The sequence below is a fragment of the Gymnodraco acuticeps genome, unplaced genomic scaffold (assembly GCF_902827175.1).
Source record: "Gymnodraco acuticeps unplaced genomic scaffold, fGymAcu1.1, whole genome shotgun sequence".
Lineage (NCBI taxonomy): Eukaryota > Metazoa > Chordata > Actinopteri > Perciformes > Bathydraconidae > Gymnodraco > Gymnodraco acuticeps.
Genome location: NW_022990981.1, coordinates 4,792,552 through 4,804,748, shown reverse-complemented (window position 1 = coordinate 4,804,748; position 12,197 = coordinate 4,792,552). Strand labels below are relative to the sequence as shown.

Sequence of the window (12,197 nt, the reverse complement as noted above, 5' to 3'; positions counted from 1 at the left end):
TAGTTTATTAATTAATCAATGCTCTCTACATTAGGAAAACACATACCAGTGTACCAGAGGGAGTCACACACAGCTGTGCCTAGATAACCAAAATCCTTGAATCTACACACAGCAAATAAACTCAAATGACACAACGAGAAAAAGGAGATCACACATACAGTATAGTCGATATAAAACTGTCCGCTTCAATCTGAAGAGCAACTAAACAAAACACGGGAGTGTACCTTGTTCTTGTGAACACTAATGTTATCCACAGCATACACAGAGACCACGAAGTTCTTAAGGAGAAAACTAGTTGCTAAAACAAAACACGTTAGTGTACCTTGTTAGCTAATGTTAGCTAGCTGACATTAACGTTAAACATTGCACTCATATTACTCACCGAAACCTTGTAAAGCCGGTCCCGCATGCTGGCTCTTACAGAACCGACTAACTCCCCTTTCATATAGGTACAGCTCTCAACGTGCCCAGACTTGTAGTGATGTTCACCTCGTAAAATAATTGTATTCTCATTCTGAAAGAATGTGGTGAAATGTGCTAACGTGACGGCCATCTTTATGTTGGTGACGCGTATTGTGCGAGACGAGAGACCTGTAGTTCACTGAGCGGTTTCACACAAAAAAAATTGTAACTTCACAGTTTTACGACACATTTTAATTTTTTTGACTTGCAAAATGTTCTTTTAAATTGACAAACATCATATGTGTCATTCGTGGCACAATTCAAACGGGATCAAAAGATAACCTTTCTCTCTCCATTGACTTCAATGTATAATTTTCCGCTTCCGGGGTCCCATGGAGGCTTTCGGAAGGGGAGGGACTTCGCCTCTCCATGCACAGACAGGGCTGCTGTTAACGTCGGTCTGTACAACGGAATTGTGCCAAAACTACACCAACCGGCTGCGGAGGGACACTCCCCCCCCTTCACTCGAGAACTGCGCTAAAACAGCTGATCACAACGTTCACACTCTGTGGTCACGAAGTACTCCACTAGCCGCCGCCGCCGCCCCCCCTCTGTCGACTTTCCTGAAGTACTCCCCCGTTGATAGAAATCAACACGTAATGAATTAAGACCCCACGGTTTGATGATTGATAGGTGTGTGGGTTGTCTTTCATTTTGACACGCAGAAAAATGTTATAATAAACATAGGCTAGATACTGTATGTTAAATGGATATATCCGCCTTCTTTCATTTATCTTTCCATTCCCACAACAATATACATACATAAATGGCATATTTTGGACATAGTTCGAATGGTGATTAATCATGATTAATTAATTTTTAAGCTGTGATTAATCTGATTAAAAATTGTAATCGTTTGACAGCCCTAGTTTCTACCCATGGATGCAATAAATATTATTATCGATATAGTTAGATTCCACCTTCATGATTATGAATCTGTGAGTGAATTGTTTTCTAACACGACCCTTTTATTTATATTAGGTCTTAAAGTTTTTGCATAAATTAGGGCGTGGTCACTTTGACGGACAGCAAAACAGCAACTTGTCCACTCTGCTAGGCTACAACCATAGAGGCTACAACGTTAGTTAGTCATAGTACTGTACTTGACCCTTTAGCTTTAGCCGTGTTCGTGGTGATTGTGCCTTTTAGGGAATATTGTTACAAATACCAGACAATTAAAATGTCGTAATGTGCGCTTGAATATACTAACAGAACTTCCAAGAAGTCTAAAATGATAATATTATACAAAAAGCTCTCAAGTCTCACGCATTTGGCGTGAGACACACGCATTTCACTCCATTCACACGCTCACACGCCACACCTTGTATTTCTCACGCAGAGATTTCTTTCCAGGGTACCGCCCACCAAGTTGCGCCGCAATTTTGTAAACAAACTAGTACAGAATCACTGTAGCCACGCATCAACCAATCAAAAGAATGTAAGCTGTCGAACAGCCAATTAGAAAATAACATGGCTGTATCCGGGTAGGATTTAGACATTCCGCTACAACATTCCATTCTGATTCCATTCCAATGATTAAGACGCTCGCTGAAGAGTAACCAAAGAGGACGGCTGTCACATAGTCACTCACTGACATTTTGCGTGGCTACAGACTGCTCGACGTGGGAGAAGACCATTTTCAGTACAGTAAGTAATCTCATCATTGATTTCCGTTGTTATGGAATATATGTCCAGGGAGCTTTTAGCTAACAGTTTGACTGACTAGACTAGAGTATGCATGAACTAGCCTAGCTAGTCGGTTGAATCCCTGCTAGCTAATTTCAGCAGCTATTTTGACGCTTGTTTTCTTCGGAATTTTGCGCCTACACTAACTTATTATAATGATTATTATTGTTATTTATTATTATCATTGTTGTTATTGTTATTGTAGTAAGCACCAAGGCTATTTGCTCCCTTGTTGGACTGTCCCTGTGTCTCCTATTTTCCCGGTGTGTGCGCGCGCCAGGGCTGGAAATTAATTTTTCAAAACATTTGAATATTTACACAACACATGAACATTTACCAGCCACTGGGGAAAATCTACCAGCCATTCAGTAGTAAACCAATGGTACATTTGTATTTAAAATCTACCAGCCACTGTTATGTTTTACCAGCATATGGTTGGTGTTCATTTCCATCCCTGGCGTGAGTGTGAGTATATTTTATCAGAAAACAAAGCATATTAATAATGATTGCATTTGTCTTTCAAAGATGTCAGGAAAGAGGCAACTAAGCATTCTTTCATGCTTTCAAAACAATCAGCTCCCTAAAAAGGTGGCCAGGTCAGAGGACACTGTAGAGGAGGCAGTAGAGGAGGCAGTAGAGGAGACTGTGGAGGAGGTAGAGGAGGCAGTGGAGGAGACTGGGGAGAACCCATTGGAAACAGAGAAAAGGAGAGGATTATGTGGAGCAGCCACATATAGGTGTTCCTGTAAGAAGGAGTGGTCAACTCGATGGCCATTCATCACAATGGGAACCACCAGCTCCTTCTACTGGTGCTCAGTGTGCAGACAAGAGAACTCCTGTGCTCATCAAGGCGTGAGGGACATAAGCAGGCATGTGGAAGGCAAGGGACATCGGGCCAAAGAACAGTCTCTAAACTCAGTCAGCAGTATTGCACAGTTCTACGTGCCAGAAACTTCTGTTGGAGGCATGAGTGTACAAGAGGCCAAGGTACATACAGTACAGTGTAGCACAGGAAAACTAAAAAGCTGGCGGCAATGTTTGATGAATTACATTTCTCTTCAAATTGATGGTCATATTACCTTGAAAACGTATTTAAGGTTATGAGGTATGTAATCAGTTGTTTCTGTTGCAGACCAGGAGGGCTGAGGTGAAGGTTGCTGTTGCAATGGTGCAGCACAATGTTCCCTTTGCCGTTGCTGACCATTTCAGCCCCTTGTACAAAGAATGTTTTAGAGACTCCCCTACAGCTCAAGGCTTTAAGAGCGCAAGCACAAAAACAACGTGCCTCATAAATGAAGCAGTGGCACCTCATTTTAAGAAGGAACTGGTGATGAAGATGAGAGAGAATCCCTTCACACTTGTCACAGATGGCTCGAATGATACTGGTATGTGCTTAACAACTTCTATCAGTAATTAGTACTTATTTTTTATCCATTTCTACATGCACTCATACAATTTGAACAACATATTGTTTTAGTTATGGTCCTTATTGTTACAGGTCTAGAGAAGATGAATCCTCTCACTGTCAGAATTTTTGACACCAACAAAGTTGTGCACAGGTTCCTTGATATGTGCACCACCAGTGGGAGGAGCTGTGGCACCGCTGAAGTGATCTACACAAAAATCAATGACACCTTGCAGGAAAATGACATCCCTTGGAGAAATTGTGTAGGTCTCTCTATTGACAATGCCCCTGTAAATACAGCTGCCAGAAATTCAATCTCAGCCAGAATGTTGAAGGAAAATGGCAGTATTTACATCCATGGATGCCCCTGTCATATCATCCACAACACTGCCAAACATGCGGGGCAGAAGTTTATGGAAGTAAGTTCAAACATGTACACTCTATATTACCAATCTGTTAAGCCCAATGCCATGTAAAACAGTTTGCTGATAGTGTTGCAATATATACTTGAATTCATGTATTGCAGATATCCGGATTTGATCCAGAGGATCTGACCGTGGATGTTGGGTACTGGTTTAAAGGAAGCACCAACCGTAAAGGTTACCTGGCAGGTTTGTGATTCAACCAGCTCTACTGTTATACAACAAAATGCAGACATTTTTAATTTGTTTACTGTTGATGTTATGTTTTATATTTTCCAGAATGTTGTGAATTCCATGAGAGCGAGACATGCAAATGCTGCTGCACATTTCAGTGCGATGGTTAAGCCTGGAGAGGTGCATCACACGAATTCTGCGACAGTATGGGCCACTTACCAGCTATTTTAAGTCTTTAAGTATGTTGTTTGTTTCATTGACAGTAATACAGGTGCATTACACCAGACTAAATGTGTACTTTTAAGCACTGACTGTGTTTATTTACAGATGAGAAACAACCAAGATTTAGAAGGCTGGTGGATGCATTTTCCAACCCCCTGACTGAAGTCTACCTACTCTTCTATCAAGCGACGCTGCCAGTGTTCACCCTACTGAACCTCCTCTTCCAGAGAGAAAGGTCTTCCATCTTTCAGCTCCACGGAGAGGTAAAATGCAAGGGTTAGGCCATCCTGCTGCCAAATACAGTATGTCTGCTTGAATTGGCTGATATGTCCTTTTTCAAGTAATACATGGAAATGTTTTATGAACTACAAATTTGCAGATGACAAAGTTCATCAAGAAACTGTGTGCGAAGTTCATGAAGCCGTCAGCACTACAGGGCCGACAAGTCCATGTCATCCTCTACAAGGACCCACTAAACCAACTGCCAGGTAAAAGTTTCATATGAGGAGATACACCTGTATTCTCATTGACCTCAAATATACTTTTTTGGGAAGATTGTTGTTATTGGGCGAGTTGGGTGATATCTCTGTTATGGCTGTTAAAAAGCATGTGTGCAGGCATACCATGCTTGTGTAGTTTATGGGTAAAATTGTATGCTTACATAGAGGAATACCTTCAACCACTTGCACTTATTGTGCACATAGTGCTCAAAACTAGACAGACTGAATCTATACACTGACTGTTTGTCTAGTTTTGAGTTAAATTGCCAAGTGAAATCCCTGTCTCTACCTGATGCATATTGTTGAAACTACCTGGACTTAATTTGCTTCTCTATCTCTTTCTGTTCTCTGTCTGGTAGGAGAAAAACTAAATGTTGGCTTCACCACCAGAGCTACCCTCAATAGGCTCCTTGAGGCTGGAGACATCACACCTCAGGAGGTGCAGCTATTCCAACAGGCAGCACTGGCATTTCTGGTCAGGGCTGTGGAGTATGGCATCAATAAACTCCCTCTGAAGGAGGCTCATCTGAGGCACACAAGATTTGTGGATGTGCAGCAGAGGACTGAGTGTGGGGTGGAAGATGCCTTATACTTTATAGACAGGTAAGGGTTTCCACATTTTCCAGGATTTCAATACTTTGATTGAATACATTAATCAGTTCTTTACACATGGTGCTCTTTTTAGATTTCAGGAACTATTACCTTTCCATGGGCCGGAGGAACAGGACAAGGTGTGTGAGGAGTTCCTGGAATATCAGCTGATGGATATCCCATGCCCCAAGATCCCACCACCTTTAATGTTGAGGAGTTTTGGGGGAGTATGTCCTCAATCAAGTGCAAGGTAAGAAATATTTGGCACCACATGACATACACATAATCAATTGAAATCAAAAGCAAAGCATTTGAGTAATAGAGTCTCTTGGTTCCTTTTTTTAAAGGTGACCGGTTTGAGCCAGTTGAGCTCACTAAAATAGCTCAACTTGCTCCCTCACTCTAATGCCGACGCGGAGAGGGTTTTCTCGATGGTTGGACTGAACAAGACAAAAACTAGGAACAGCTTGGCCCTAGATGGAACACTGTCCTCCATCATGACAGTGAAGATGGCAGGCCTGGAACCAAACTGTTTCAGATGGGAGCCACCTGAAGGCCTCAAAAACTGCCACCAACACCTACAACAAAAAACACACACACACACACACACACACACACACACACACACACACACACACACACACACACACACACACACACACACACACACACACACACACACACACACACACACACACCCCTTCACTAAGAATGAAATAAATATGTTTTTATTTGTATGAATTTATGTGTCATTTATCAGATAAGACCACCGTCCCCACCCAAAGCCCCGCCGCTGCCAAAATCTCACTCTGAACTCTGTTCAAAACTTGAGAGCCCTGTATACATGTTAACCCCGTTCGCAGGTGTTTGTGTGCTTGGTAGCTTAGCTTGTTACTTATTAGGCAGCTAAGGACGTAACCCTGTATGCATACATATACATTTTAGTTTATGATTCAGCCTTGGGTACGACTTTTATAGTCTATGGCTATGACGCCCATAATGCTAAACGGGAGCAAATGTTAATAGGGGACCCAATTATCCCAGTGGTGGCCACCGGAGCTAACGGACCCGCAGAGGGCTAGCTCCAGCCTGCGTCCCGGAGCTAGCCCACTGCGGCTCCGTTAGGTCCGGGCGGTGGAGTCCGTCTTTTCTCAACGTGTGAATGACAAGCATTAAGAATAACAAAATATAGCTAATTCTCTTGCAGATTGTCTCATTTGATTATGAATGTAATGTTTATATAGGGGAACTACACTGTTAGCAGTAACTTGGTATGCATGTATTTCATGTTAGCTTAGCTTCTTAGCCTGAGCTAGCTCTGTTTATTTCCAGTTCGCAGGCAGCAGGTCCCGCCTCGGCTCCGCCTCTTTGCCCTTATTTGGAGCAGGCGGGATTAGACTCTGACGTCACAGTCGAGCCGTTAGTGGCCGACTCCGCCTACTAAGGGCTTCACGGCAACTCTGCAGAATCCTATGGGTGACGTCACGGACACTACGTCCATACAGTCTATGATTGAATCGCGTGAATGGACCGCGAACCAGTCAAGTGATTCATTCAGCAAATGAAGCAGTTGCTGCATCGGACGTCACATGTCACGTGATTTGAAGCAGTTGCTGCTTCGGACGTCATATGTCACATGATTTGAAGCAAGCTTCGAAGCACTGCTTCTATGGAATAGGAAGTCCAGGGTGGAAGCTCCGTTCGAAGCTTCAGTGTCAAACTGCCATCACTAGACACAGCCACATTGGATATTAACTTATGGATTAACTACATCATCTTTTTTATCGTTTTAATGCCATTGAAGACCAGTTTAGACCAGACAAAGAGGAAGGTAGCTTAGCGTTAGCCTAGCGCATGTTTTGATTGATTGATTGAAAAGTTTATTAACAGCTTGTATATTGGGTACAGTACAGTACAGCTCAAAACATACAATTGTTAAGGGGATGCAGACCAGAGAAAGACTTTCGTCTTGTTTACATCAGGGTCCCCCATTTCCAATTCATCATGTCATTTAAGACATATAAGACATATTTGACATACAGATGGCTTATTTACAATTTACATACAGGTGTTTTTTTTACATACAGATTGCTTGTTTACAATTTTCATTTTAGATTTCGTTCTAATACATCCTAACCGGACATTTAAGACATACCAAGTCTACAGATATACAGTTAGTAACAGAGTCTAAAATGCGAGTATATACATAGATGGGGGGGGGGGGAAGCTGTCCATTGAACGACAGGTTGAGATTTGTACCATTACCGGGGCCAGTTTTGCAATGCTCTCCCCCGAAGTTGCTCTTTAAGAGAGGTTTTGAAGGTAAGTATAGTTTTACTTTCCTTTACAGTTGTGGGAAGAGCGTTCCACCTTGATGTGGCATAATTGCGAAACGTGTATTCCCCCTTTTTTGTGCCAAATCTGGGTTTCACATGATTTGTGGAGCTCCCTCTGGTGTTATGATCATGGTATTCCTTGACCTTTGGGAAGAATGTTGACATGTACATGGGTACCATAGAGGTGTAGTGGATCTTGTAGACCAGGCCCATTGCAAGTAGCTGTACTCTGTCGTCTACTCTAAGCCATCCTAGGTTGTCAAAGTGGGCAGAGGTGAGGTGGGTTCTAGATGAAAGGTCAAGCAGTAGTCTGACCAGTTTATTTTGCGATGTTTGAAGTTTTATTTTTAGCGCCTTGGAGGTGCTATGGTACCATGACGTGCAAGCATAGTCATAGTACCCTTGAATGAGTGCTCCTGCCAGAGTTTTCAGGGTGTTTTTGTTTACCAGAGAGGAGATCCGGTATAGGAATCTAGTTCTTTGATTGACTTTTTTTATTACATTGGATGCCATTTTGTCACAGGAGAGGTTTGCCTCAAGAATAGATCCTAGGTATGTAATTTCCTTCTTACTTGTGACAATAAAGTCGCCCACTGCAACTGAGAAGTCGTCGGATTTGCTGAGATTATGTTTCGAACCGAAGAGAATGGACTCTGTTTTACCCAGGTGTAATGATAATTTATTATCGGCGAGCCAGGTGCAGATTCTGCCGAGCTCGGAGCTGAGGGTTTTTTCAACCTGCAATCTGCTCCTGTCAGAGACCAGCAGGGCTGAGTCGTCCGCGAACAGGAACAAGTTGCAGTCACATGCTGATGACATGTCATTTACATAAATTAGGAACAGTAACGGACCTAATATGCTTCCTTGTGGAACACCACAGCTCACTGGGAGGGGGGGGGGACAGAGTACCGTTTACCTCCACCATCTGTTCTCTCCCCTCCAGGTAGGATTGCATCCAGCTCACCGATAGTTTATCAAAACCAATTGCTTTTAGCTTGTCAATCAGAATGGGGTGATTGACAGTGTCGAAAGCTTTTTGTAGGTCCATCATCACCATGCCGCAGTACTTGCCCTCGTCCACCTCTTGTTTGATGTGGTCGCTCAATAGTACCTAAGGCCACTTGTTTTGATGTACGTTTTTGTTGATACCGTCGCAAGTTTGTATCTTTCAGTGTTGAGGTGGGCACCGTTAGATTCTGTGTTAGCTAGGATAAGTAATAAGGGAGCTAGGAGTGATTTTCGGTGCAGTAATAGGTTAGCATTTTTCGCTCGGGGCTTGTTGAGATATAACATACAGACATGTATAGTGTATGACTCCGTGTATTACTGTGTACCATATATTGTTTATGTAAGTAGCTGCGACTACTAACTGTGTTAATTGGTTAGGGCTGTACCACATGATTGTGATGTCACTACCTGGAGTATAAGACCGTTGGAAGTCACGCCCCTTCTCTCTCTGTCCTCAAGCCTCTTGAGATGTGTGCCTATAATAAATAACGCCGTGATGAATGGCTAAACTTGAACTGCTGAGATTATTCACCTTTCTGCTGCAGGAGACAAAAGGTATAAGTCTAAATCTGCTAACAGGTTATGGGCCCAGATGCGATGAATTATTCTACAGTTCGAAGCGCACGTGCGATAACAAGGCGAGAAGATTGCCTGTTAGCACGGTTAGCATAGGAGTAGCTAGTTAGCCACGTGCTAAGCTAGTTTACCATCGGGAGAACCGAGGGAAGCTAAAGCTAAGCTAACGAGGACCTAAGCTAAGCTACTGAAGCTACAAACGAAAAAGTCATGGTGAATAGAACCACGAAGAAGAGCAAGTGGCCCACGTTTGATGGGAAAGCAGAAGAGTATGAGCTCTGGGAAGAGAGGATGCTGTGTTGCATGCACGGAGTGGGATTGAAGGAGACCATCCTTCGAGCACCCGCTGGAGAGCTGACCGCGGCACTGAGGGCTCAAGACGACAAGCTCAATGCTGACGCCTATTGTGAGTTAGCGCCGCTACTTGACAATACCAGTTTAGGCCTGATATTCAGAGACATGAAGGACAAGGGCCGAGAAAGTCTCAGAATATTAAGGGAGCACTATATTGGAAAAGGCAGACCCAGGATCGTCACCTTGTATATAACCATGACTACGCTGAAGAAAGCTGATAATGAGACGGTAACAGAGTACATTATCCGAGCTGAGCAGATCATTACGGCACTCAGGAGAAGCACCGAGTGAGGGACTAATGATGGTGATGGTTATGCGGGGATTACCCGAAAAATACAAGCCGTTCACTCTAATGGTGACACACGGTGACAGTGAAGTAACGTTGGGACAGTTCAAGGCGAAGTTGAGGAACTTCGAGGCCTGAGAAGATTCAGCCCCAGCCTCAGACGAGACGAGCGAGAGGGTGCTGAGGGTCCAAGCAGCAACAAAGAGAAAGCCCGCCAAACGATTCATCCCCGATGGCGGCGGAGAACACGTCGGCACATGTTGGCGATGCGGAGAGAAAGGCCATCGAAAAGATGACTGCAGAAAGAAAGTCTGGTGTAGCTTTTGTAAAAGCAAGGGGCACACAGACAAAGCGTGCACAAAGGACCGCGGTGATGCCGCTCGGTGCGCGAGCATGCCAGGTGGTACCGGAGAAGCTGCGGGAGGAGGTGACTACACCCTCAAAGTGCGAGCTGAAGAGACCAGCCTACAGAGACAACAACTACAGACCCACAGAAAAGGATTGATCGTGGACACGGGAGCGTCGTCTCACATCATCAACGATAAGAAGAAATTCAAGATTTTTGACAGCACCTTCAAGCCGGAGAGACACAGCATGGAATTGGCAGACGGGAGGCGCACCTTCGGGGTGGCGCACGGCAGAGGAGAAGCAGAGATGTGTCTGATAGACAGTGAGGGACGACGGTGTAAAGTGACTCTGAAGAAAGCGCTATACATCCCATCGTACCCCCAATAACTCTTTTCCGTGAAGTCTGCTACAGCTAACGGAGCCAAGGTTTTCTTCGACGAAGGTAAAGATGCTCTGATGTTACCGGATGGTACCAAGTTTGAAATGTATGTATGTAAGAAAATGTACTATTTGCAAACAGAGTGTGATGTTGAAGATAAGTGTCATGTCAGCCATGATATCCAAACGTGGCATGAGATTATGGGTCACTGTAATTATGAGGATGTGTTAAAGCTGCAGGATGTAACTGTAGGTATGCATATTAAGGGTACAAAGCGTAAGCCTGATAAAGATTGTACAGTATGCATAGAGGGAAAGTTTACCCAAACGAGAAACAGAGATCCGACCGATAAAGCAAACACACCACTTGAGTTGGTGAACACTGATCTAGCTGGTCCAGTTAATAACGAGTCCATAAATGGCTTGAAGTATATGCACTCATTTACAGATGTGTGTACAGGGGCAGTGTTTGTTTATTTCCTGAAAGCGAAGAGTGATGCAGTTCAAGCCACTGAGAAGTATCTGGCAGATGTAGCTCCCTATGGGACGGTGAAATGCATTAGATCAGATAATGGGACTGAGTTCACTAGTAAGGAGTTTCAGACACTATTGAGAAAGACCAAGATCAGACATGAGACGTCTTGTCCTTATTCCCCACATCAGAACGGGACAGCTGAAAGAGAAGGGTGCACTCTTTTTGAAATGGCCAGATGTATGCTTATTGACAGTGATCTGCCTAAAAACCTGTGGCACTATGCCATTCAGGAAGCAGCTCATACCAGAAACCGGTGTTTTAATAAGCACACGGGCACTACGCCATATTCAGCACTGACAGGGAAAAAGTGTAACTTAGCTAGGATGCATAAGTTTGGAGCAGTGTGCTATGCGTACCAGCAGGACAGGGGAAAATTAGATACTAGGTGTGAGAAAGAACGTTTTGTAGGGCATGACAAGGGAAGCCCCGCCTATCTAGTTTACTACCCCGACAAAGAGAAGGTTCAGAAGCACAGACTAGTAAAGTTTATCACCAGCACAACTTGTGATAGCGAGACTCAGACACAGTGGTTAGAACAGGATTCGGAGGAAGACTGTGAAGAGGGAGTAAAGGCCCCACAGCCTAGTGTACTGAGCAAAGATGTACAAACTAACGCTCCACAGTCAGCACCAGAGGATGATGGCGACCAGCACCCTAGGGTGGCGTCACATGCCTCAGACAGTGGGAGATATCCCAGTAGGGAGCGCAAACCCCCAGAGTACTTGAGAGATTATACTCAGGAAGATAGTGATGAAGAGGATAAAACACTCACTAGTATAGATTATTGTTACAGAGCAGTTTGCGGTGTACCTCTGACCTTTAAAGAGGCCATGACCTCGACGAGTCAGAAAACTGGGGAAAAGCGATGGATGAGGAAATTAAGTCTCGAGAAGACAATCAGACTTTTACCCTGA

General features: G+C 43.9%; 1 protein-coding gene across 2 annotated transcripts; it reads left to right on the top strand.

Annotated features, from left to right (window-relative positions):
* The first annotated feature begins 2,983 nt into the window (after window positions 1-2,983).
* Window positions 2,984-6,001, top strand: LOC117559094. Of its 2 annotated transcripts, XM_034235760.1 has the most exons (8): window positions 2,985-3,533; window positions 3,647-3,972; window positions 4,080-4,164; window positions 4,477-4,634; window positions 4,751-4,859; window positions 5,231-5,474; window positions 5,557-5,712; window positions 5,810-6,001. In XM_034235760.1, exons 1-8 carry the CDS (start codon window positions 3,314-3,316, stop codon window positions 5,811-5,813), a joined length of 1,302 nt encoding a protein of 433 aa, XP_034091651.1. In that variant the 5' UTR covers window positions 2,985-3,313; the 3' UTR covers window positions 5,814-6,001. The 2 variants fall into 2 exon arrangements, with proteins under 2 accessions (XP_034091652.1, XP_034091651.1); XM_034235761.1 differs by lacking the exons at window positions 3,647-3,972; window positions 4,080-4,164 and having other exon boundaries at window positions 2,984-3,533.
* The last annotated feature ends 6,196 nt before the right edge of the window (window positions 6,002-12,197 follow it).

Coding starts and splice junctions, on each gene's coding strand:
- LOC117559094 (XM_034235760.1), top strand. CDS start 3,314: ATGGTGCAGCACAATGTTCCCTTTGCCGTTGCTGACCATTTCAGCCCC. Junction 3,534..3,646: donor AGATGGCTCGAATGATACTG/GTATGTGCTTAA, acceptor TTATTGTTACAG/GTCTAGAGAAGATGAATCCT. Junction 5,475..5,556: donor GCCTTATACTTTATAGACAG/GTAAGGGTTTCC, acceptor TGCTCTTTTTAG/ATTTCAGGAACTATTACCTT.